The following is a 26,890-nucleotide window of genomic DNA, read 5'->3' as shown; positions in this document are numbered from 1 at the left end:
CTCTCAAGCCTGAGTTCAGCCCTAGAATCCCATTTAGTAGAGCAATGCTCTCATTTTTCTTTCTCCTTATATCAACAAATAAAGAATTTGTAATGTTTTTAATTTCATTCTACAGGTGAATAAAAATGATAAACAAATGCCAAAAACCAGGCCAGGAACATCAGAAGTGTAGTGGATGTAAAGAGACTAAAGACTGCATGCTTCCCAATAATAAACACATCAGTGATAAATGATCCTAGTGCCAAATAAATTGATCTTAACACCTTCCTTTTTTTTTTTATGTCCCTAAAAAACTGCCAATTCTACCAAAGTGTCTCAGAATATTCCCCCTTTGATGCCCTGCTCTCCATCTTCATCACAATGCAAGTCAGGTCCTCAATCACTCTTCCCTGAACTACTACAATTTTCACCTGGGTTCAAGGCTAGGGTTTTCACCTAGGAGGTGGAGGGGTTGGAGGAAGAGGAAATCGTCAAAGCAGTAGAACAGTGCTGTCGGTGTCTCTTCTCTGTGTATCTCCTTGTTCCTCTCTATTCTCTCTCACCCTATGCCAAACAGAAAGAAAAAATAAATGGCTACCAGAAATGATGACAGGACAAATGTCCAAGTAATAACCCTAGTAGGAAAATAAATATGTAAATAAATAAAATAGAAGAGGGGTAGAAGGAGGAGTAGAGGAAGAAAATGAGGAAGAGGAGGAAGAAAAATGCTAAAAGAAATCTGAGAGCAAGTGAAATAGCACACCTGTATAGTTTGCATAAGGCTGGTTTAAGTCCAACCCTCACAGCATTGAAGGAAGATTCGGTGTTGTGATCTCTTCCACTCACTCTCTCTGTATCTGTCTCTATTATAAATAGATAAATAAATAAACCTATTGCTGAATTTTTTGCATATGATCTTCAAAAATAATTTTATCAGAATCACTGTGTTACTTTGCCTTAAAGTATAAAAAAATAATTTTAGAATGAAATATGAGTGATTCATTGAAATATCACATTTAGGGTATGGCACTAAGAAGCTTGAGAAATAACGCACTAGAGTGGTCCAGGAGGTGGCGCGCTGAAGAAATACAACACCTGATAACTCAAAACAGAAGCTAGCAAACATGAGGATACAGGTTTATTCCCACAAATCCCGAAAAGTGTCCCTTGTGCTATTTATACATTATAGAATTATATTATTAGAAAATAAATTATTTTCTAAATGTAACACAATAAATGATTTCAGTAGGTCAACGACGTGACATGATGTGAACAATCGGTAATAACAAATGTAAATATATATAGGTTTGGAAAATGAAAAGAGTTCACTAATGGTAATCCAGAGAGCTTTTTTTTCATTATTCATAACCCTTTGAAGAATCAGATGAGTGAAAACAGAATTGTGGGCGGGGATAAATCCCGATATCTAGAACTGTTCCCGCCTACTCTGACCGCCTTCATTTGTAGTCCTCAATGAGGTCCGAAAGGGAGCTATAACTATGACTTTAGTCTTTGGAATAAGAATCAGCTTTCTACTTTGCTAAAATGTCCGGTCGTGGTAAAGGTGGCAAGGGTCTTGGTAAAGGTGGAGCAAAACGCCACCGCAAAGTTCTACGAGATAACATCCAAGGAATTACTAAACCAGCTATCCGCCGCCTGGCTCGTCGCGGCGGCGTGAAACGCATTTCTGGCCTCATATACGAGGAGACCCGAGGGGTGCTGAAGGTTTTTCTAGAAAACGTGATCCGGGACGCTGTCACCTATACGGAGCACGCCAAACGGAAAACTGTAACGGCCATGGATGTAGTCTACGCTTTGAAACGCCAAGGACGCACACTTTACGGCTTTGGAGGCTAAGGAACGGAGGGATAACTCAAAGAACACGGCCCTTTTCAGGGCCACCTACTCAATCACTAAAAAGAGTCCACAGCACTTTTGTGCTTTTGGAGCCAGGAGATCTTAAGCTTTTCGGGTGGTGAGTTATTTAAGGGAAACTTCTGCCCAGTACACCAGTTACCGGCCAGAAGTGTATTGCCATGGGGCCCAAAAAGCTATGCCCTGTGCTTTTTGTTAATATACCTCACTTATCCTACTCGAAAATGTTATTAAAGATGTGAATTAGATGTTTGTCTAGGTGGAAGTGCCTGACAGGCATCTTAATTAGTTCTGTCTTTATTTGCATAGTAACTGTCTTAGTGTTTTCTTGCAGTTACTATGTACCAGTAGAATAACCAGCACACCAAGCGCAAGGTCAAGACATGCAATAAAAATATCAAGCATGAATACCGAGTGCAAAGGAAATGCAAGTGTATAGTCTAAAAGATAAATTTTTACTGAACAAGAAATAGCCAACAAATTAATGCGTTAAAAGATTCCAAGCAGGTTTTCCTACTGGATGAAGTAGAAAGCTGTCATTTAAATGACTTTTAAGTAGGTGAAAACCCTGAAACGGACGTTAAAACAGGAGTACATTATTGAATTTAAACAGAGTTGTTCTCAAGTTCAATTCCGAGACGCAGAAATACAGTAAAAAAAATTTGAGCAATTACACCCAGTCTTTCAATCGTATCCAGCTTTAACCAATGGTCCTTATTGCACTCCACGCAGAGATAACTTGCCACTAGGACAGAACTGGCATTTTAAAAGAAAAACAATGCAAGTTTTGTGCTGGAGTCAAATCCGACTTTAGAGAAGCAAATATAACCATTCAGAAAATGAAAGGGCTGTTATTTTCGTTTCTTAAGAGAATTTATGAACTACTGTGAACAGAACGCTGCATATATAAAAAGATAAAGCAGTATAATACTTTATAATTAACACGTACGTGGGTTAGACCTCTGCCAGTGCGGCCATTACCAAGGAAACAATTCAGAAAATGATCGTTGGAAAGGAAGGGAAGAGAAGATGGCTGCTGATTGAAATTAACCAATCAGAAACCAGCAGCTAAAAAACAAGCCAATCGTAAAAGGTTACCCACACCACCGGAATTCGACTAACAGCAATCGCTCACAATCCAATCAGAGTAGGTGTCTTGCTATATAAACACAAAGTCAGCTCTCCTTCCCTACTTCCCTTCCTCAGTCAAGCCATGGCGCGTACTAAGCAGACCGCTCGTAAGTCCACCGGCGGCAAGGCGCCGCGCAAGCAGCTGGCTACCAAGGCAGCCCGCAAAAGCGCTCCGGCCACGGGCGGCGTGAAGAAGCCCCATCGCTACCGGCCGGGTACAGTGGCCCTGCGCGAGATCCGCCGCTACCAGAAGTCCACCGAGCTGCTGATCCGCAAGCTGCCGTTCCAGCGGCTGGTGCGGGAGATCGCCCAGGACTTCAAGACCGACCTGCGCTTCCAGAGCTCTGCTGTGATGGCTCTGCAGGAGGCTTGTGAAGCTTATCTGGTTGGTCTCTTCGAGGATACCAACCTGTGTGCCATCCATGCCAAACGTGTGACCATCATGCCCAAGGACATCCAGCTTGCTCGCCGCATTCGTGGCGAGAGAGCGTAATTTGTTTACTTAACACTAATTCTAAAACCCAAAGGCTCTTTTCAGAGCCAACTATTCGCTCTGTAAAAGTTTCTGTAACGCTCAGCTCAGTACTGGAAGTATTAGTACCTACTTTTGCAGCTATTTTGTAAGTTTTCTTCATCTGGCAGGTGTACACTTTACTTTGTAAACTGTGTTCTTTATTGTCTGAAGTACTTTATTAGTATATTGTCTCCGTTTGTGCCCCCCTACCCTTTTTTTTTCCCTCAGGAGTAGTTCAAAGGCTCATAGTTAACACTAAGGTGTCCCTGTCAATAAATTTTGCAGTTGTTGGCTGGGCTGCCAGGGCTTGACTATTGAGGCTGTTTTCCTGTCTTCCAGGGGAACCATGGTAAATCGTTGCCTTTACAAGTACCTGCGGACTAATCGCTTTTGGCTTTCGCTGGTGTTATTTAAATGCGAAAAGAGCCATTTTGTGCTAGGTATATTCTGGCTTCAGCACATTAAAAATAATTGCAGAAAATTAGTCATACAAAAAAAAAAGCAGTTGTCTGCAATTCTAAATTATTTCCCATGAAACTAACTGGTTTTTGTTTTTACTTGGATCGACAGCCAGAAATCAACACGGAGAGAGACATCTACAACCCTACTTCACTCTGGATGCTTTTCCCCTCTGCAAGTAGAGACTGACTGGGTGCTTGAACCTTGGTCGGTTCGCATCCTAACGTGTGCTCAACCAGGTACGCTACCACCCTGTCCTGCAAATTTTCTTAATGTCTTCTGAGGATTAAAAAGAAAAATTCTCCGTTGCTTCAGATATGGGGAAGGGTGTTAAGTGAAATACTGCATGCTGATTGAAAGAATTTGTCTGCCTAAATAATCCAATTATTATAGATTAGGACTAGTATCAAAGTGAACTGTATCCGCATGCTTTTTCCTGTTACCTCCAAGCTCACCAAAATTTTTTATTCAGGTGGTGGTTTTTAATAGAAAAGTGCATTAAAAGCATCCTAACAGCCAATGTAAGGAATCCTGTGGCTTTTAGATAAAGTAGTTCTTAAGACTCAGCGATTAGTAGTTGAGTAAAGTTATCAGGAGAGTCTGGGTCAATGTGGGGGAAATTTTTTTATTCACAAGTTTAAATGTTAAAAATTTGTAATGCTGAGCGGGAATGGTTATGCGAAGATACTCTCGTGCCTGAGGCTCCAAAGTCTCAGGTTCAATCCTCCATACCACCATATGCCTGAGCTGAGCAGAGCTCTGGTAAAAATAATAATAATAATAATAAATAAATTGTAATGCTGACTAAAATCACTATCAGTTCCCTTTACTGTTTTTCATTTTTTTTTTAAATTTTATCAATGTTTTAGTATTATTACAAAATTATAAGATAGCAAAGCTACAATTCCACCTTTCCCACCACCAAAGGTCTGTCTCTATTCCTTCCACTGGAAACTACATTAGTTCAACCTAAATCACAGATAAAGGTTGACTTATGATTTTATTTTACCAGGACACTGCTCAGCCCTGGTTTATGGTGCTGCATGGGATTGAACCTGGGATTTGGGAAGCTCAGGTATGAGGGCTTTTGCCTTACCTGCTATCTACCCCTGCTGGACTCTTCTGTCTCTCAATATTGTTATATATCCTCTCTCCAGGTTCTGATGGAACTGGAGTTCAGAGTCCACTGGTCATCTTCCCCTAGCCTTTACTTCTTTGAGAACACAAACCAAAGTTCTTTAAGGGGTGCAGAAAAGTGCAGTGTGGCTTCTATAATTGCATCTCAGCTGGACATGGACACTGGCAGATCAGTATGTTTCTATCTTTCCCTAGTGGGGTAGGGCTGGAGAGATGAAGTTCTGGGACACACTGGTGAAGTCATCTGCCCAGGGAGTTCAGGATGAAATTATACTAGCATCCACAAATTTGTGTCTGTGAAATGAAAAATCCATAGGCAAAAGAATGGAAATAATTGTTGTGGGTGGATTCTCACTTCCGCATTCCAGTATCCCTAGTGGAGGCTCTGATTAGAGCCAATCTGCTCTCACCTTTATTGTCAGCACCTTAATGGACTCTGTAACCAATCAACTGGTGCCACACTCAATTTGAAGTTAAAAGCTGGGTACTGTGGTACTAGTTTGTTCTGGTCTGGAAGAAACCAACCTGTATCTTGATAATGTGAAATCAATATATCTCCCTACCCACCATGGGGCCTCAGCTTATGGGGTTATTTATTTAATAATGATCAATAAAACTAGGATAAGAGGGGTACAATTCCACACAATTCACACCACCAAGGTTCCACACAATTTCCACCACCAGGGTTCCCCTTTCCTAAAAGTTTTCCTATTCTTTATTCCTCTAGGAATATGGACCCAGGGTCATTATGAGATGCAGATGGTGGAAGATCTGACTTCTGTAATTGCTTCTCCACTGGACATGGGCATTAGGAGATCAATTCATACTCTGAACATGTTTCTATCTTTCCCTAGTTGGGCAGGGCTCTGGTGAGGTGGGGTTCCAGGGTACATTGATGAGGTCATCTGTCCAGGGAAGTCAGGTTGGTGTCATGGTAGCATCTGCAATTTGGTGGCTGAAAAGCTTTAAGATTTAAAGGAGAACAAATTGTTTAATTAGGAATCTAAAGGTAAGACTATAGCAGAAGAGATTTGAGGTCTTCATTTTGGGAAAAGCTAGTAGGTCTATTTTAGGTATATTCTTTGGTTACTTCTTCTAGCGTTTGCCCTTCTTCCATAGCCAGTCAACAGGTCAGGTTGAAAGCTGTCAGGAGCTGCTTGTTGCTTTGGTTACTTTTAAGCTATAACACTGGAGAGCTATGTTAAATTTTTTTTTTTAATTGCTGCAACAGAGATTCTCTTCTTTTCTCCTTTTTTTTATATTTTATTTATCTTTGAGAGAGATACAGAGAGAGACACAGAGAGAAACACCAGAGCACTGCTCAGATCTGGTCTATGGTGGTGAGGGGGATTGAACCTGGGACTTTGGAGCCTCAGGCATGAGAGTCTGTTTGCATAATCATTATGCTATCTCCCCCACCCATTAAAGAATTTTTTATAACATCTGAAAGGCAGAAAGGACAAAATGCTTAATAGAAAGGAACCAAATAGAATGAATAGAGCAGATGAGGAGAGGGATTTTAGGGTGAAAAGAAGGGCATCTATTTAAGGTATGTTCCTAGGCACCCAAGATTGATAATTGTCGCTGGAGTTTGATAACAAACATGAAAACAGTCTAAAAATATTTTCTGGGATGATGGTATCAGAATTAAGAATAGGACTAGAAAGCTGGATCAAGGTATAAAGTAGCTCCCAAAATTTAAGGAAATATATAAATACAATTAACTTTACCACATCGATCTGACCCAGGGCCCATATATATTCACATTTATCACAAGAGCCTGTATAACATCTGAGACTGTAGTCACAGCTGAGAATATTCTAGACTGCATTCATTTCAGGACCAGTTTTCCTCCAGTGGCACAGTAGGCTGACCTAGCCTCCCTTCAGAAAGTGGGCCAATCCTTGCCATTGCTAGTTTATAGTGTAAGTAAGGTCCCGAGGAAGCCTACAAGAGGTTCTTGTTCCTGATGAAAGTGACCAGTGGTGGTAGAGAGAGGGCTCTATCAGAAATCTAGACCCATCTTATCTATGAAAAAAATCCAAGGATTCCCTGTCTAGGGCCCCCAACTTCTTCTTCTAGCGTTTGCCCTTCTTCCGTAGCCAGTCAACAGCGTCAGGTTGAGCCTAATGTAAAGTTTCGAGACCTCCTTTGAATCTGGAGAGGTGGCAGTCATTGACTATGTGGGTCATAGTCTGTCTGTAGCCACAGGGGCAGTTCGGGTCGTCTCTGGCTCCCCAGCGATGGAACATAGCGGCGCACCGGCCATGGCCTGTTCGATAGCCATTGAGGAGGGCCCAGTCATAACGTGCTAGGTCAAAGCCAGGTTGACGCTTGCAGGGGTCTGTGATGAGGTGTTTGTTCTTTACCTCAGCTAACTGCCAACTCTGTTTCCAAGAGACTGGAACAGAGAAGTTCAGTGTAGGCGTAGGGGACCAGATTGGGTGACAAGACATCAAGCGTTGGACAGGGTGGGCAAAGATATCCGCGTATATTGGCAGGTCCGGTCGAGCGTAGACGTGGGAAATGAACTTAGATGATGCCGCATCCCGACGAATATCTGCAGGGGCGATGTTGCTAAGAACTGGCAGCCATGGAACCGGGGTGGAACGGATGGTTCCAGAAATGATCCTCATGGAGGAATATAATTTGGAATCGACCAAGTGGACATGGGGGGTACGGAACCATACTGGGGCACAGTATTCTGCAGTGGAATAGCATAATGCCAGAGATGATGATCGTAGTGTGGAAGTGCTCGCGCCCCATGAGGAGCTGGCCAGCCTTGCAATGATGTTATTCCTCGCGCCCACCTTTGCTGTAGTTTTTATGAGATGTCCGTGAAATGACAGAGTGCAATCGAGAGTAACGCCAAGGTAGACTGGCTGGGCTTCATGCCGGATTCTCGTATCGCCAAGCTGCACATTAAGCTCACGCGAGGCTGAGGCATGGTGTAGATGGAAAACAGATGATACCGTTTTTGCAGTGCTAGGGATTAGTCGCCATTTTTTACAGTAATCAGATATCAAAGACATGACTTTCGTGAGTGTTTCCTCGAGTGATGTAGTGCCTTGGGAGTGACCAAAAAAGCCATCATTAAGTGAGCCAGTCTATTGCCCTTCTCCAGCTTTTGTAGTCAATTCTTTACCTGAAAAGTTTAGGCTTTCTCCCAGTTATTAAAATGCTGAAAGCCATTTGTTCTGTCCAAATCATTATTAGTTTAATGGGGCCTGGCCCCAAGTTAGGAAGGAAGTACAACTAGGATTTTAGTGGGGTCTAAGTTAACATTGATTTGTACTGTATTTACTTTTTTGGTGATTCTAATAAAGGTTGTTATAGACACAATAATTGTCTTTAAGTTGATAAATTAAGTTGCTAGTATATTTGTTAACCAATTGTATACAGTGTTTCCTCTGAAGATTATCAAGGGATGACAAAAATGCTGATGCTGTCAGAAGGAATTCAGAGATGTATCTTCCTTCCCTTTTTTTTAAATCTGTATTTATTTAACACAGACACCCAGATATTGAGAAGGGAATGGGAGAGAAAGAGGAAGAGAGACAGAAAGACATTGGTAGACCTGTTTTAACACTCATAATGCTTTCCCCCTATAGATGAGGACTGGGGGCTTGAGCCTGGGTCTTTGTATAATACTAGGAGCACCACTGCCCAGTCACATTTACGTTCTTTTGTGTAATTAGTTGAGTGGATAGAGAGATTGAAGGAAGTGAAGCTGCAGATAAGAGAGAAGAGTGCCTATGCCTAAGTAATAAATATTCTGTTAGAAATTTTATTTTGTCTTCTTTAGGACTTTCTACTAGATTCCTAAGCTAAATAGTTATAATCTAATTACAAAGGACAAGTAAGTACTTCAACTTCAAGGTATATAGTTGCTCCTAATTTATGAATATGTGTATGCATGTACTCAGTCTTCTGGGCACAGGCCTATAGCTAGAATCTGTAACTTTGCTAGAGAAAGCACCATCTGGAGTGGAATTTAATAGACCCTTCTGTTAGGAAAAGTCTTACCAGATTATTGGGGTTGGAAGTTTGACGTCTCCAGCTTGCCATCTCTGGATACAATCCAAAACAAAAAGACAGTGAGTGGTATTATAACATGGTATGTTGCCACTGGTGGCACTGATTTTGTAGAGGTGTAAGAGGGTTAGGGATTGAGAGGTGAGGAATGAAAAAATACAAGCAAAGTCCCAGAGCTTCTAGGACTGGAATACAAAGAGAATGGCTCCTTGTAGTCCTACTGTTTGAAAATGTAACAAATTGTTCTTATTATAACCAAGTTAGTTAGGAACTTGTTTTTCTTTGAAAAGCCCATGACTGGAATTAATCACGCCATTCTTAATATCATTTAAACGTATCTACTAATAATATCTTAGATACTGGTAGGACCAAATGATGCAGATCTATCTGGTCTAAAGTTGTAGTGTTAAAGCCAGGATGACAACAACAAACAGAGGAAACATAAAAAGCTTATATTTAGAGCTGCTTAAACCATTTTTAGCCCAAAGTCAGAATTCAACCAGTCTACTTTTTGGTTTTGTTGTTTTTAACCTGTACAACTGAGCACTGTACAACTCTGGTTTATGGTGATGCAAGAGACTGAACCTGGGATTTCGGAGCCTCAGGGATGAAAGTCTGTTTGCATAACCATTATGCTATCTACCCCTGCCCTACAAACTTTTTTTTTCTTTTAATATCAGAGCACTGTCTCAGCTCTGGTTTATGGTGGTACAGGGCATTAAACCTGGGACTTTGGAGCCTCAGGCATGAGAGTCTATTTGCATAACCATTATGCTATCCACCCCTGCCCTACAATTATTTATTTATTTTTTAATATCAGAGCACTGTCTCAACTTTAGCTTAAGCTAAAGAAAGAAATAGACTAAAATGTAGGCAGTTATAGAACTTGAAATATTGAATGTATTTTTCCCAGGTATATTGAATCATACTAACTTATAAGATGATAAATTAATAGGAGTGTGGCCTTACACTGCTTCCATCACCAAAGGACTGTTTCCTCACCATGAACCCCAAACAATAAACCTGAGACCTGGTCCCCCCACAGTCCTTTACTTTGGTGCAATACACCATTTCCTGTTTACTGAGATTGCAGTACAGAAAAAAATTTTAGTGGCCTGTTTTTTCTCACCAAATCCCAAATATGGAGACATAAGTTGGCACCCAAATAGCTTATAACATCATAAAATTCATGAGAACATTTAAAATGCTTTTCTATTTCATACAGTATATGAATTCCTAGAGATAAATAACATTTATTATGTTATTGAAAGATGCCAGAAACTGAATGTAAATCTATGTATCTCCAAAAATGCAATAAAAATTCTATTGTTATCTATGTGTAATATCTATTGCACATAATTATAAATTTAAGAAGACTGAGTATTATAAAGATATTAATGTATAGAACCAAAGATACACCTATTACATTAAACACGAGTATATTAATCATCCCCAAGGTCTTTTAGCCACATAAAATCTGAGATGAATAATTTTTTGTAATTTTTATTTATAAAAAGGAAACAATGAGAGGAGGTCATGGAGGGGCTCTCTGCAGTGTCCACTGGATGAACCCAGTGAGGGCCAGGGGTCTACCGGACAGGGGGCGGTGGGTTTGTGCTAGTACTAAGTTCACTGCAGGTTTCAGTTTCTGGGTGTCCCAGACCCAACTCACAGGCTTCTGTGTCTCTGTCACAGGAAAAAATAAAAGAAAGCAATCACAAAACCATAGGATAAGAGGGGTACATTTGCACACAATGCCCACCCCCAGAGCTCCATATCCAATCCCCTCCCTTGATAGCTTTCCTATTCTTTATCCCTCTGGAGTATAGACCCAGGATCATTGTTGGGGTGCAGAAGGTGGAAGGTCTGGCTTCTGTAATTGCTTCCCAGCTGAACCTGGGCATTGGCAGGTTGGGATGCATTGGATCGACCTTCTCGTGGTGCATCCCATGAGTACCCATTCATTGGGGAAACTGACGATCCTTCCTAGCTGACTGAATCCACATGGATCCCAGTCACTTTCAAAGCCAGCAACAAGCAGCTCCTGGCAGCTTTCAACCTAACGCTGTTGACTAGCTACGGAAGAAGGGCAAACGCTAGAAGAAGAAGGCAGGTCAATCCATACTCCCAGCCTGTCTCTCTCTTTCTCTAGTGGTAGGGCTCTGGGAAAACAGAGCTTCGGGACACATTGGTGGGGTCATCTGCCCAAGGAGGTCCAGTTGGCATCATGGTAGCATCTGGAACCTGGTGGCTGAAAAAAGAGTTAACATATAAAGCCAAACAAATTTTTGACTAATCATGAACATAAAGGCTAAAATAGTGCAGATGAAGATTTGAGGTCTCTGTTTTGAAGATAGCCAGTAGGCCTATTTTAGTTATATTCCAAAGGGCCCATGACTATACTAGTTTTTTTCCTGAGTCTGACATCTGATATGCAGGTGGACTCAAGTTATTGTCCAGGGAGATGATGCCATGGCTGGAAAAACAGGCTAGAAAGCTGGATCAGGGAAGAGTAGCTACTTAATATGGGAAAGGTGTATAAATATTGTTGACTGTATACCCCATCGATTTGATCTGGGGCCCATATTCAGCTTAGAAGAAGCTTATGTGACCTCTGCATCCCTGTAGGTGTGAGCTCACAGTCTTTGGTCATGAGTAGGAACATTCCAAGCTGCCCTAATTTCTGGACCCATCTTCCTCAGGTGGTAGATAGACTATGTTATCCAGCCTCCATTAGAGGATGGAACAATCTCTACTGTTATTGATCCACATTGAGTGCCCACAAAGGGGTGTACTGTGTTGTTTCTGATGGAGATGGCCAGTGGCAATGGAGAGAGGGATCAATTCAAGATCTAAAGCCATCATATCTGTGTGGGAATCTCAGGACTCCCTGACTAGGGCCCCAGATTATGAGGTGGCCTGATAGTAGCTAAAGAGTCATCATTAAAGCATGCCAGTCTTTTGCCCTTATTCAGCTTTTGCAGGCCTTACTTTGATAAACTTAGCTTTGGAGTGACTGAGGGAAGTGTAATAGGAAGTAGATGAAGAGGGTGTCTAGGTCTAAGTAGAAACTGTTTCATTAGGAACTTTATGGTGTCTTTTTAGGTTTTTCTATGTGCTTGCATTATTTATTGACTCACTGCAAACTATTGTGCACTTCTGCTTTCAGGTGTATATTTTGTGCTAATTTATGGATACATGTATACATATGCCCTAGGTAGATAGGTCTCATGGGACCTGTTCTACATATAGGGTTTGGGGCTTTGTTAGGAAATGAACCACCTGAAATGGAATTAGAGACTCCTATGAGAAAGGAAAGGTCTCACCTGAGTAATAAGGCTGAAGTGTTGACATTCCACCCCTGATATCTCTGGACATAGTCTGAAATGAAGTATGCTAAGGTGATATGTGTTGCATTGATTACGTTGGGATCAGCAGATGCAGTATCATTTGATATGAATTGAGAGAAGTATGCAGGAAAGTGAGCCCCACCCTAGAGGTTCCAGGACTGGGGGAAATATGTGCTTTATAGAGGAAGCAGGAGGTTCCTGCTGTCTTAGGGTTTAAGAAGGCAATAGATAAGGAGTTGGGCTGTAGCACAGCAGGTTAAGTGCAGGTGGCGCAAAGCACAAGGACTGGCATAAGGATCCCGGTTCGAACCCCGGCTCCCCACCTGCAGGGGAGTCGCTTCATAGGCGGTGAAGCAGGTCTGCAGGTGTCTATCTTTCTCTCCTCCTCTCTGTCTTGCCCCCCTCTCTCCATTTCTCTCTGTCCTACCCAACAACGTCAACAACAATAATAACTACAACAATAAAAAAAAACAACAAGGGCAACAAAAGAAGGCAATAGATAGTTATTGCTATAATCAAATTATTTGGCAATTGGGTTAACTATGAACATCCCATAGTTAGGATTTGCTGTACCATACATGAGACCACCATAATTTATGTCCTTTGACATTATTTATATATAGCTGTGTCTTATAAAGTAACACCACTGGTTGCTTCTTTTCTCCCTGGTCTAAGCTTTTAGAAAAATCTACATTTAAAAGAACAAGTCAAACCTTTTAATGAACAGACCATAGTCTGAGTATATGTTCCTTTAATCTAAGCACTTAAGACTTGAAGTGTGTAACCAAACTGAATTTTAACAGTGGTCTCAAATTGTTAGTACATTTATAATAATGATTTGTTCACTTGTTCTTTTAAATGTTGAGATTAATAAATTTATATCATATCAATTCCTTCATGTATGTTACAGTGAATGAGATTTGGAATTGTACAAAGTACTATATTAAATACCTATAATTAATAACAGCCCAATTAATAAAAACATAAGCAATGAGAGTGAGTAAAAAGAGAATATTAACATACACAATTTTTAGTCTATCAAACCCACATTTTAATAATTTTGATGACTTAGGCCTGGTGGTGGCAGAACTGCTTGAGCTTTCACACTACCATGTACAAGGACCTGAGTTCAAGCCCCTGATCATCACTTTCAGGATGGACTCTTCATGAGCACTGAAGCAGATCTACAGATGTCTATCTTTCTCCCTTCCTCTCTTTCACATACTCCCCTCTCAATTTCTCTCTGTTCTATCAAATAAAGTAGAACAAAAACCTTGATGACTAAGCTACACTTACACATAATAAAATTATTATTTTTGAAAGGCACTTCATGACCAAGTGGGATTTGTCTCAGGGATGTAATTTTGGTTTAATACAGGTAAACCAATCAATGTGATCCACCACACCAATAAAGCAAGACCAAAAATTACAAGATCACATCAATAGATGTACAGAAACCCTTTGACAAAACCAACATCTCTTCATGAACAAAAAGATAACAAAAAATGGGAACACAGTAGATGGAAAGCTTAAGATAGTGGAAGCTGCATATAGCAAACCTATCCATAGCCAACATCATACTCATTGGTGAAAAACTGGAAGCATTCCCCCTTAGATGAGGTGGTAGACAGGCTGCCCACTATCACCATTACTACTCAACATAGTGTCAGAAGTTCTTGCTGGGAGTTCTGGTGGTGGGAATTATGTGGAGTTGTACCCCTCATCCTATGTTTTTGTTAATGTCTCCTTTTTTAAGTAAATAAAATTTTAAAAAAGAATAGGAAATCTAGGGAATCGGGCGTTAGTGCAGCAGGTTAAGAGCACGTGGCAGATACCGGTTGGAGGTCCCAGCTCCCCACCTACAGGGGAGTCACTTCACAAGTGGTGAAGCAGTTCTGCAGGTGTGTATTTTTCTCTCCCCTTCTTTGTCTTCCCCTCCTTTCTCTATTTCTGTCCTATCTTAAAAAAAATATATAGGAAAACTATGAAGGGAGTGCATGGGATACGAATTCTGGTGGGGGGAATTGTGTGGAATTGTACCCCTCTTATCCTATGGTTTTGTCAGTGTTTCTATTTTATAGATAAAATTTTTTTTAATTATGGGGAGTCGGGCGGTAGCACAGCAGGTTAACCGCATGTGGCATAAAGCTCAAGGACCCCTATAAAGATCCCGTTTCAAGCTCCCGGCTCCCCACCTGCAGAGGAGTCGCTTCACAAGCAGTGAAGCAGGTCTACAGGTGTCTATCTTTCTCTTTCTCTCTCTATCTTCCCCTCCTGTCTCCATTTCTCTCTGTCCTATCCAACAACGACTTCAATAACAACAATTAAACTACAACAATAAAACAACAAGGGCAACAAAAGGGAATAAATAATTTTTTTTAATTTTTTTTTAAATTTTAATTAAAAAAAGAAATCCAAAAATCATTCCCTTTTACTATAGCCAAAAAAAAAAAATTCCTAGTAATAAAACTAACAAAAGAAATGAAAGATTTATTTTGAGAATTCAAAATCTCTAGATGATGGGGAAGCATAGCGACCGACCAGCCAAGTGTCTATACAATATGGTGCCCCCCACATGAAGGCATATACATGGTCAGTGAGAAAAAGGGAGCAAAAAAGGACATTTACTCACACAATCACACACAGTACATAAGTTAAAACATCCCCCTTAAAAAATTCCTGTCTTCCCAACAGCAGAGCAAAGCTTTATGTGTGGTGAAGCAGGGCTGTAGGTGTCTCTATGTGTCCCTTTCATGCTTGAGAGTCCAGTGCCTTATCCACTGCACCCACCTCCTAGACTCTTTCCCTCTCTATTTCCTCAGCCCCTCTCAATTTCTCTGTCTCTATCCAATAAAAAATAAATACATTTTTTTTAATTCCTATCTGAGCTAGTTTTCCTAGGCTATACACCATAGCCTCCTTTCTGGATGAATACCAAGGTCCATAAGGCCAAATTCCATGGCCCTGCTCTGGCCAACTTTCCCTGGTCAGCAGCCATTCTGTTTAACTGTTGAGGTGATCAAATCCTTAATCAACTCTTGTCTTGTAACCTGTTATTAATTACAAATTAAAATATATATGATTAACCATGATAAGAAGTTTTATAAATCAAAAAATAAAAGTTAATCAATACAAAACAAGATAAGAAATTCTAAGCTCTGTGATTTCATATAAATGGGAGAATAGAATAGATGTTTTACAAGTTATCAATGATCAGACTGCATAAATAGCTCATCATGTTGTATGTATGCTTTTTCATGTCTTGGATTCAGATTGTAGGTAAACCAAATTGCTCAAAAAAAAAAAAAAAAATTGAAAGGAATATGGCAGCCTTCAATTACTGTTTTTATCTATCCACTGCCCCTATCCTTTTAACAATGTGCTCTTCCTAAAGAGACATGAAGAAAATATTGAAAAAAATCAGTAAAGTATAATGTAATAACTAAACATGCAGCAAATATACTTTTAATTAAAGAACCATAAAATATAATAATAATAATAATAATAATAATAACTTGATAACTTGAAAGGAAATGTAAAGGACTGCACGGTGACACATTCATTACCATGCTCAAGGATCCAGGTTCAATCCCCTGGATTCAAGTCCCCACCCACAGGAGGTTGAAAACTCCACAAGTGATGAATTAATGCTGCAGATGTCACTATCTATTTATCTGTCTCTCCCTCTTTTTTTCTCTCTGCCCCTCTATTTTTCACTCCACTCTCAACTTGTTCATCCAAAATGAATCTTAAAAAATATATATGGAAGAAAAATGTTAGTTATGAGGGCTAATTCTAGGAACAGAAAGTATTACTGTGAGAAAACAGTCCAGAATTTTCCATTGATCCCAGTGGTTTACAGATCAAATGACCCTTTCATATAACATAAAGTAGAAGACCAGAATTTAGGATTTGACACTGAAAAAACTGAAATTATGATAGCATGTAGGAAAGAACTGACTTCCATTTGTGGGAAGATAAAAACAGAATATAAGAAGGAGAGTGGGAAATGATCATATATGCTGATCTTCAAGGCTCATTCTTCCTTAACCCTTCCTTGCTTTACTACACTACCCAAATTTAAGGAATGAGTGAGAAGAATGAACAAGGCCTCCACATATTATGAAAGATTTTGTAATACAACTCCCCAGTGCTGCAGCTCAAAAGTAACCAAAAAATGAGACTGAGGCCCCATGGAGGGCAGGGAGTTAAGTTTATTTCACAGTAACAGTTTACAAATAAATTCCTACCATACCTGAAGAACCTAGTTCCTCAGCACCCAGTCTTTATCTGTTTTAAAGCTGGACACGGCAGAAGCTGGTTGGTTACAGTCTATCAAGGTGCTGATAATAAAAGTGAGAGGAGGTTGGCTACCATGAGAGTCCGCAACTGGAGATACGGAATATGGAAGTGAAAGTCCACTGGCAGAATTTTCTCTCATTCTTTTGCCTATGGATTTTGCATTTCACACATAGGGACGTGGACTCAATGTTCCTAAGGTAAAAGAAGGTGGGGAGTGACTAAGAAGAAAGAAAGTAACTTCAGGACTGCCATATGCATAAGGCACACTTCTCCTTACACAAATGTAAATATGTAGTCAGGGAAGTGGTGCAGTGGATAAAGCATTGGATTCCCAGCCATGAGATCCAGAGTTCGATTCCTGGCAGCACATTACCAGAATGATGTCTGTTTCTTTCTCTCCTACAATCTCTCGTGAATAAATAAATAAATCCTTTAAAAAAAAAAAGAAAGAAATGTAAATATGTCCTTCATATCTTCCATTTTAAGATGTATGTTGCTTTTTCTCCAAGTGGAAACTTTGGTGGACTCATGATTGTAGCCAACCTACTCTCACTTTTGATATTGTTGTAATAAAAATTCCATAATATAGCTCAAAAGTAACCAAAGACCTGAGACACCATGGAGGGCAGGGAGTTACATTTACTTTATATTAACTGGTTACAGGCTGATTCTTACTAGACCTACACAAGGTTGTATCAAAGCACCCAACTTTTATCAGTTTCAAACTGGGCACAGAACAAGCTGGTTACAGAGTCCATCAACTTGCTGGCAAAGGTGAGAGTAGGTTGGCTACCATCAGAGCCCACCACTCAGGATACTGGAATGCAGAAGTAGAGGTCCACCAGCAGCCTATAGATTTTTCATTTCACCCAGAGTCTTTTACTTTGGTGCAATACACCTACTCCAGTCCAAGCTGAGCTTAGTTTTTCCCTTCTGGTCTTATTTTTCAACTTCTATGAGTGAAATCATCCCATATTTATCCTTTTGTTTCTGACTGATTTCACTTAACATGATTTCTTCAAGTTCCGAAATGGGGTAAAGAAGGTGAATTCACCATTATTAATGCCTGAATAGTATTCCATATATACCTTACTCAGCCACTATTCTGTTGTTGGACACCTGGGTCACTTCCAGGTTTTGGCTATTATAAGTTGTGCTACTATGAACATATGTATACACAAGTCTTTTTGGATGGGTATATTTGACTCCTTAGGATATATCCCCAGGAGATGAATTGCAGGTTGGTAGGTTAGGTCCACTTCTATCCTCTGACATTTCTCCAGACTGCTCTCCACAGGGGTTGGACCAACTGACATTCCCACCAGCAGTGTAGGAGGGTTCGTTTGTCCCCATAACCTCTCCAGCACTTGTTGCTGCTACTTTTTCTGATGTATGACATTCTCACAGCAGAGAAGTGGTATCTGTTGTCTTTATTTGCATTTCTCTGACAATCAATGACTTGGAGCATTTTTCATATGTTTGTTAGTCTTTTGAATCTTTTCTGTAGTAAATATTCTATTCATATCCTTTCTCCATTTTTGGGATGGGGTTGTTTGTTTTCTTTTTCCTGAGTTTGATGGGCTCTTTATAAGTTTTGGTTATTAGCCTCTTGTCTGTTCTAATAGCATCTAAAGATCTTCTATTCTGTGAGAGGTCCCTTTGTTTGGGCGGTAGTTTCTTCTGCTGTGCAGAAGCTTTTTAATTTGATATCATAAAACCTTCTCATGTGGCACAGGGATTTAGAACTGGACTGCATACAAGACACGCACCCTACTAGATAAAACTATTTCTCTAGCCCTAAAGATGCTTTCTAACTTTAAGGAACTAGGGAAATCTATTTGTTATTTTGACGATTGTAGTTGCATATCATATTCCTGAAAATTCTTTCTCTTCCTCACTCTTCACAATTATCAAAATTCCACTACCTTCTACCTTTCACACCCTATCTAATCTCTTATTTACAAGTCATTCTCTTATTATTATTCCATTTTTTTTAGGCAATCTCTAGTTGAAATGAAAAATTCATAAGCAAAAGAATAAGAGAAAAGCCTTGCTGGTGGACTCTCACTTCCGAATTCCAGTATCCAGAGTGGCAGACTCTCATTGTAGCCAACCTGCTATCACCTTTATTATCAGCATCTTGATAGATTTTGTTTATAACCAATCAGCTTCTACCAAGCCCAGCTTGAAAAAGATAAAAGTTAGGGGGCCAGGTGGTGGCACACCTAGTTAAGTGTCACATTACAGTGTGCAAGGATTCAGGTCCAAGCTCCTGGTCCCCACTGCAGGGGGAAGCTTCACAAGTGGTGAGAGTTGCAGGTGTCTGCCTCTTGCCCTTTCTATCTCTCCCTCCCTTCTCAATTCCTCTCTATCTCTACCCAATAATAAAAAATTTTTTAAAAAGATAAAGATAAAAGCTGTGTGCTGAGGTACAAGGTTCTTCTGGTCTGCTAGGAGTAGACCTGTACCCTGTGTACCATGTTAATGTGAAATAAACGGAACTCCCTGCCCTCCGTGCAGCCTCAGACTCTTTGGGTTATTTTGAGCTGTAACACTGGAGAGCAACATTATGGAATTTTTCCTCACATAGGAGAAATTGTATAATGCAGTTATGGTTGGGAATATTTTAGCTACTTCTTGATAGAACTTGAAATGTAGTGTCGTTGGGGGCTGGGGGAAATTTTGATTTGTCAGAGCCCTCTGGTTTATGGTGGAGGCAGATATGTAATCTTGACCTCTAGTGCCTCCGGCTTGAATATTACTTGAGCTACCAGTGGCACTATCTCCCCACCCCCATTGATCTATTTAAAGTTAATTTAAAAGTGTGGGTAAACGGGTTGTTACAGGTTTAGACAAAGACCCAAGCTCTCCGTTTGTAAAATGTTTACTTCTCCAACCTCTTTTTTTTTCTTTATTGGGGAATTAATGTTTTACATTCAACAATAAATACAATAGTTTGTACATGCATAACATTCCCCAGTTTCCCATTTAACAATACAACCCCCACTATGTCATTTATCATCGGTCATGGACCTGTATTCTCCCCACCCACCCATCCACTTCCACCCCAGTCTTTTACTTTGGTGCGATATGCCAATTACATTTCAGGTTCTACTTGTGTTTCTTCTCCAACCTCTTAATTGGTGTTCTACTTCCCCCTTTGGAGACATAGTTCAACAATGCCAGCTAGGCTCTGATTTGCTCAAGTTGTAATACCCTACTATGTAAAGCACTAAGAATTTTTTTTTTATATTTTTACCAGAGCACTGCTCAACTCTGGCTTATGATGGTGCAGGGGTTTGAACTTGGGACTTTGGAGCCTCAGGCATGTGAGTCTAGTCTCTTTGCATAACAATTGTGCTATCTACCCTCCGCCCTGCACTAAGAAATTCTTACCAGACTTTCTAAATTTCATGTTCAAGGAAATTGCACTAGCATTAACATATCAGGATTTTAGAAACAGGTAAAGCTTTTGGCAAGGCCAAAACCAGATAACCAGGGACAGCCTCCAGTTCCTACCAGGGAGGAAACACCACCTACCAGCAAAAGGTATTCCTAATTGATCAAAGCTGGCCAGCCCAACAGTGAAGTTGACTGACACTGGCTTACAAAACTTCGAAGATTCTGGAGCTGGCAGAAAAGGTCTCCCATCTACAACTAAGCAACCCAAAATTAAGCTCAACAAAATTACCCAGAGTAAACTGCCACTATCTCTTAACCTTCATGCAGGGATAGGCCCAGAGCAGCCAAAACTGATGGCAAGTGAATAGGGTGTAATCTATCTAGTCACAACCACTGACCAACGTAAGGTGATTCATCTTTGCATCAATTTGAAGATGAACTGCAGCTGTGTTATTGCCTGTACACATGGAACATGTAATTAAGCTCTTTTGCTAGAGATCAGTGGGTGGCTCTGAAAAGAGCCTTTTGATTAAAGCAGGACGTCCTGCTATAACTTCACTTCCTCTTAGGCGCAGCCTTCTTTGCCTTCGCAGCCTTTGGCTTAGTAGACTTTGGTTTGGCAGCCTTAGGTTTAGGGGTTTTGGCCTTGGCAGGACTCTTGGTAGTTTTCTTCGGTTTGGCTGTCTTGGCCTTTTTTGGACTCTTTGCTTTCTTAGCCCCAGTAGCAGCTGCCGGCTTTTTAGCCTTCTTCGGGGTCTTCTTAGCACTCTTCTTTTGGGCGGCCGCCCCAGTCGTCTTCCTGGGTTTCTTTGTCGCCCCAGAAGTCTTCTTGGGTTTAGCCGCGCCCGCCTTCTTAGCTTTGGGCTTGGCTTCCCCAGACACCGCCTTCTTGTTGAGCTTAAAGGAGCCGGAGGCGCCGGTGCCCTTGGTCTGAACCAGGGTGCCCTTGCTCACCAGGCTCTTGAGGCCCAGCTTGATGCGGCTGTTGTTTTTCTCCACATCGTAGCCGGCTGCCGCCAGCGCCTTCTTGAGCGCAGCGAGGGACACACCGCTACGCTCCTTGGAGGCGGCGACGGCCTTGGTGATGAGCTCTGACACTGGGGGCCCAGACGCCTTGCGCTTCCCCGCAGCTGCGCCTGCTTTCTTAACCTTCTTCTTAACAGGAGTCTTCTCCGCAGGTGCGGGCGCAGCAGGAGCAACTGGAGCAGTCTCCGACATAGTTCGCTTTTCCAAAAGGAAAACAAAAAGTAATCCTTAGCAGTCAGATCAGCGTGCCTCCTCACGGGAGGCTGGGGGTTTATATAGAGAGTAGCTGAATGATGATTGGTTGCCTGTTCCGTGAGCCACGCTACTCAGGACTCCTCCGCTCTGCTGCGTGGTTGTGTTTCTTGATCCTTACAAATCATGAAAAAGAGAAGAAATCTAGGCACAAAATAATTAAGACTTTGTCGGAAATGAATCCGGAGGTCCTTAGACTGCATTTCTGCCTTATTTGCAATCTCTCGTATCAAAACCTGAGCTTTAAGGTTTTGCTCTTTCCCCCAACTCTCCTTAAAACTTCAGCCAAACAGACACAACTTTCAGACTTTCCTTTAAATTGCTACTTCTCTTTGTTTCCTTTGCAAATCAATCTTGCGGGACATCGTTCTGCTTATCTCATTCTTAACAACATCATATAAACAAGCTTATCTTTACCCACACGTACAAAGCAAATCGATATTTTTTGCGAGTGCAATAGCACAGAGTCCTTTAAATTGCATCAAGCATTAGGAATTGACACTAAGGCTGAAAGTTCTACATACAAAATAGATGACTATTTTAGAAAATATAGGCTTTGGGTGTATATTGTTGTTTTTAAGTATCTGAATGACTAATATGAAAGTTAGCCCTTTGAGCATTGTATTTAAGTGACTCAAATAGATTAGGAAAGGTGAAGCATGAGGGTGCCTCACTCATTTCGCAGATAAAAAATTCAGACTCACCTACTTTGTGCTAAAAGAAAAAACCAGCATGCTAATTCATTTTTCAGACCTACAATAGGCATTACAAGTCAACCAGAATATGTATAAAGGAAGGAAAGGAAAACATGGTAAAATTGGCAGTCATATCTTTCTTTCCCCCCCCCCTTTTTTTTTCATATAGATAGCCACATTCAGGAACTGAATGACCCCATTTTAGGCATGGCATAACGTGGCATTATTCAAATTTTTCTGCAGAAACAATCTGTTAAGCAGGTCATTGACTGGTTCTACTAACTTTTTACAGCAAATGTCATTCATTTTCATGCAACTTGCTGCTTCCCATGGCTATTTAGCTTCCAAAGTGAGAATATTTTACAGTCAAGAGTTATTTCCCATTGTAGGTTGTCTCTGCCCTTCCTAAAGAACAATACATACTGGACTTTACCTGCAGTCTTTCTCCAGATGTTTATAAAAGAATAGAGCTGTGCTTCATATTTATACTTGGTTAAGACACAGAAACTTAGACTCACCATAACCAACTTATGTGGCCCAGAAAGGCAAAGCAAAATAAAAACTAACAGATTCAAGACTATAACAGAGCAGTAAAGGAAGAAAAAAAACTCCTGGCATGAAGACTTTAATTTGCACCCCTACATTTTAAAGAAGAAATGCTCAGGGCAAAGATTTATAATCAAGCTACCTGTGGTGGTACAAGAAATTGTACAGTATCAAAACTTTGCACCTGAATAGCAAATATCTGGCCTGCATTTCATGGCTGATTAACAAAGACCCATCAATTATGTCACCATGCGACAAGACGCAGGCCTGACCACCTGACAGGACCTAGGAACCTATATAATGGTAGGAGAAACAGAAAATGAAAAGGTTGGGATATGGTTAGAATATCCTCTTCACTTCACTATATTGTGTTTTGAGTATATAAAAAGAATAGATGTGCATATTTTCCTAAACAAGGTCTTTGCCCACCATTTTTGCATGCGGTAGACTCAAAATTGTTCAATAAGGGAAATAATTCTACTGTGGCACTCAAAGTGCTATAAAGCTAACCTCAAGAAGTCACACAAAACTGGGATTTACAAGAAGCAGCTATCTGGCATAGAGACTATTTATTCTGAGTAAAAATATCTGCAGAGACAAGAAACTAGATTCTCCAAACTGGACCTCTCACCAATAAAGTTAAAGTTCTTTGCTTTCCAAAAGGGAGGTATAGTGTATTCCTTTCCCCATTCTTGCCTGTTACTTATAGACTTCCTTCCTACTCCCAGAAGGCATACCCTTGAATATATAATATCCCCTTGATTCACAGAAATAGAGGGACCTATATTTCACTGTTTCCTCTCCCTGAACATCAATATTAAAAAGTTGAGCTTATGGACTGTTAACTCACTTAATGTTGTTCATCTCATTTGTTACCCTAATATGCAGGTAACTGACACAGCAGAAATGAAAAAAACTTAGGCAAAAGAATGGAGAGAAAACCAGTGCAAGTGGCGGACTCAGTCCCACCTTCCAGGATCCCAGATCAATTGGAAACTGAAGCAGATTCAGATTGTAGCCAACCTGTTCTCCCCTTTTGATATTGTTAGCACCTTAGTGGACTCTGTAACCGATCAGCTTGTACCACACCTACCTTGAAGAAGAAGAAGAAAAGAAAATGCTGAGTGTTGAGGTAAAGCATAAATCCTGATAGAATCTGAAATTCCTTAATGAGAAATGAATTTAACTCCCTGCCCTCCATGCAGCCTAAGTAGGTCTCAGTCTTTGACTACACTTGAACTGTAATACTGGAGAGCTATATTACAGATTTTTTTTACATAATACAGCCAAAATCTAAAATAGGCTGAGACTAAAGGCAGTGAATAATCTGAAAGCCTGTATTGTATGTTCCAGCAAGAAGAAAAATATTTTAAATCATCTCAGAACAGAAGGCTCCCAGGACAAATACACAGAATATACATATCTGCATGTGTCTATTAAAATATCAATTTTGTCTGTATAGAACATTACTTCAGTTATTCCTTTCACTGAAAATGTTACAATGTTTATTCATGTTATTTTAGTTAACCTGGACTTTTATTCATCATGATGTAGGGGGGAAAGTAGGTGATTGTTTTTGGTGACCTAAAGTTCCAAATTCAAATTCAGTTCTCAGTTCTAACCCCAGTAATTCCACTTCTTAAAACATAATTAAGTCTCCAAGTATAGCATTCAACTTTAAATTACTAATAGTGTTTTCTATATGTGAAAGCAAAGTAGAGATTCAATTTATATTGCCACCCCTTCCCAGAGCTTCCTCATGAAATGAAAAATCTATAGGCTCCTGGTGGATGCCCATTTCTACACCTCAGCATCCCAGTGGCGGGCTCTGATTTTAGCCAAACTGCTCTCACCTTTATTGTCAACACTTGGTGGACTTTGTTTCTAACCAATCTGCTTGTGCTGCACCCAGTTTGAAACTGATAAATGCTGGCTGCTGCAGGACAAGCATGTGCAGGTCTAGTAGGAATCAGCCTGTAACCTGTTAACAAAATAAATGTAACTCCCTGCCCTCCGATGGCCTCAGATCTCTCTCCTTGTTCACTTTTGATCTATAATACAGAATTTTTATTACACTCTGTCCCATAAACCATGAAAATTATATACATGCACAGGCTGTAACAAATGGGAATATTCTATAATAGACCAAATAAATTTTAATGACTGGTTCACTTGAATAGTGTACAGATTTGGGTGGTCTGGGAGGTGGCACAATGGATAAAGGGTTGGACTCTCAAGCATGGGGTCTTGAGTTCAATCCCCCAGAAGCACATGTAACAGAGAGATGTCTGGTCCTTTCTCTCTCCTCCTATCCCTCTCATATATAAATAAATAATAAATAAATATGTTTTTTAAATAGTGTACGAATTTGGCATATGCATTGCCCAGGATTGAGTCCGGCCCCCACCATATAGAAGGAAGCTTCAGTGCTGTGGCCTATTTCAATCAATCTCTCGGCCTCTCAACTTAAAACCATATATATACATATAGATAGATAGATAGATAGATAGATAGATAGATAGATAGATATAGATATATGCATTGCTAGAATTGGACAGCACACTTTTAATTATTCTTTTAATCTGCACATTGTTACCAAATGTCAAGTTTATATGCCTGTCACAAAATATCAAGAGGAAAGAGGGGTGCTCCTAATAAAGGAAGAAGGAGGGGTGTGGGGAAGGGCTAGCACAGCGGGTTAAACGCACATGGCAAGAAGCTCAAGGACCTGCTTAAGGATCCCGGTTTGAGAACCCAGCTCTCCACAAGTGGGGAAGCAGGTCTGCAGGTGTCTGTCTTCCCCTTCTTTCTCGATATTTCTGACCTACCCAACAACAAAGGCAACAAAAATAGGAAAAATGACCTCCAGGACCAGTGGATTCGTGGTGCAGGCACCGAACCCCAGCAGTAACCCTGGAGGCAAAAAAAAAAAAAAAAGGCAGAGTCACGTAAAAAACATATCTTACATTCCGTTTATGACCTGTGTTTTCTATCAGAGAATGGAAAACTAGACTCAATTCCAAAACAAACTGCCCGAACACAATCGCCAGAAAAGTGTCTTCTTTTCCACACAGAAAGCAGACATGGCTTAACCCCTTATTATAAATGACAGTCAACAAGTTTCAAGTTAGTTAAGCAACATTCAAGGCATGAAAATACTATGCCATAAACTTTATAATCCCCCGAAGGAACGATCATGAGAGAACAAGGTGTGGCTTTCAATTCCTGCTCACATACAAACGCATTTTTTTTCCTGATTTTACTTTTTTACCTTCATTAGATAACGTATTTTCCTTATGATTTATTCTTAATTTTACATCTAGGCCATATTTTTGCTAGTGTCCTCTTTGTAGACAAGTATAATATCACTGCGTCCTTTTTATAAGTAATAAAATTGGTGAGGAGATTTGAACCATTATCAGTCACTCAAAAGAAGTCACAGGCAATAAACTAAATATAAAAAGAGGTATCCCCTCTAAAGCTGTGGAAAGAAATTAGACTGAGCTGGTTAGAATCATATTTCCCCGCCCCTTTACATGCAGGAAACAAGAGCAGCCCTGTGGCGAAAGAAGAGGCGGGGTCAGACAGGACTCATTCCCGCCCCCGCCACTTCGGTCTCCTAAAAGGTCCGCTAGAGTGGTATATAAAGAACTGCAGCAAAGCACTTGTCACATTGCTTACTGCATTTCTGCCGCTATGTCTGGCCGAGGTAAAGGGGGGAAAGGCTTAGGAAAAGGCGGAGCTAAGCGCCACCGCAAGGTCCTCCGCGATAACATCCAAGGCATCACCAAGCCCGCCATTCGGCGTCTGGCTCGTCGCGGCGGCGTGAAGCGCATCTCTGGTCTCATCTACGAGGAGACTCGCGGGGTGCTGAAAGTGTTTCTGGAGAATGTGATCCGGGACGCTGTCACCTACACCGAACACGCTAAACGCAAGACCGTCACCGCCATGGATGTGGTCTATGCGCTCAAGCGCCAAGGACGCACACTGTACGGATTTGGCGGTTGAGTTTTAGTGCTTTTTCGTATGTAGTCCTATAAAAGGCCCTTCTAAGGGCCACCCACTAGATCACAATAATAGCTGTTAACTACCTGTTTGAATTATGGTTTTGTTAACCGGATTTATGTCCACTTGGATTTACAAATAAAGCATGCAAAGGGAACTACTGTGATTCTCAAAGCTTAGTC

At 40.6% G+C, this 26,890-nt stretch overlaps 2 protein-coding genes and 1 long non-coding RNA gene across 3 annotated transcripts; 2 read left to right on the top strand and 1 right to left on the bottom strand.

Annotated features, from left to right (window-relative positions):
* Positions 1-1,524: 1,524 nt before the first annotated feature.
* On the top strand, positions 1,525-26,766 carry LOC103123893 (uncharacterized). Its single transcript, XM_007534568.2, has 3 exons — positions 1,525-1,810; positions 3,030-3,396; positions 26,366-26,766. Exons 1-3 carry the CDS (start codon positions 1,525-1,527, stop codon positions 26,709-26,711), a joined length of 999 nt encoding a protein of 332 aa, XP_007534630.1. The 3' UTR covers positions 26,712-26,766.
* LOC132538047 (uncharacterized) lies at positions 4,050-24,717 on the top strand. The gene is made up of 2 exons (XR_009549449.1): positions 4,050-4,197; positions 23,592-24,717. It is a non-coding gene; the product is annotated as an uncharacterized LOC132538047 (long non-coding RNA).
* On the bottom strand, positions 20,708-21,511 carry LOC103123891 (histone H1.3). Its single transcript, XM_007534567.2, has one exon. It carries the CDS (start codon positions 21,400-21,402, stop codon positions 20,740-20,742), a length of 663 nt encoding a protein of 220 aa, XP_007534629.1. The 5' UTR covers positions 21,403-21,511; the 3' UTR covers positions 20,708-20,739.
* Positions 26,767-26,890: the final 124 nt, after the last annotated feature.

The sequence above is a fragment of the Erinaceus europaeus genome, chromosome 4 (assembly GCF_950295315.1).
Source record: "Erinaceus europaeus chromosome 4, mEriEur2.1, whole genome shotgun sequence".
NCBI lineage: Eukaryota > Metazoa > Chordata > Mammalia > Eulipotyphla > Erinaceidae > Erinaceus > Erinaceus europaeus.
Note: the sequence above shows the minus strand (reverse complement) of the source record. Positions and strands in the feature narration are given on the sequence as shown.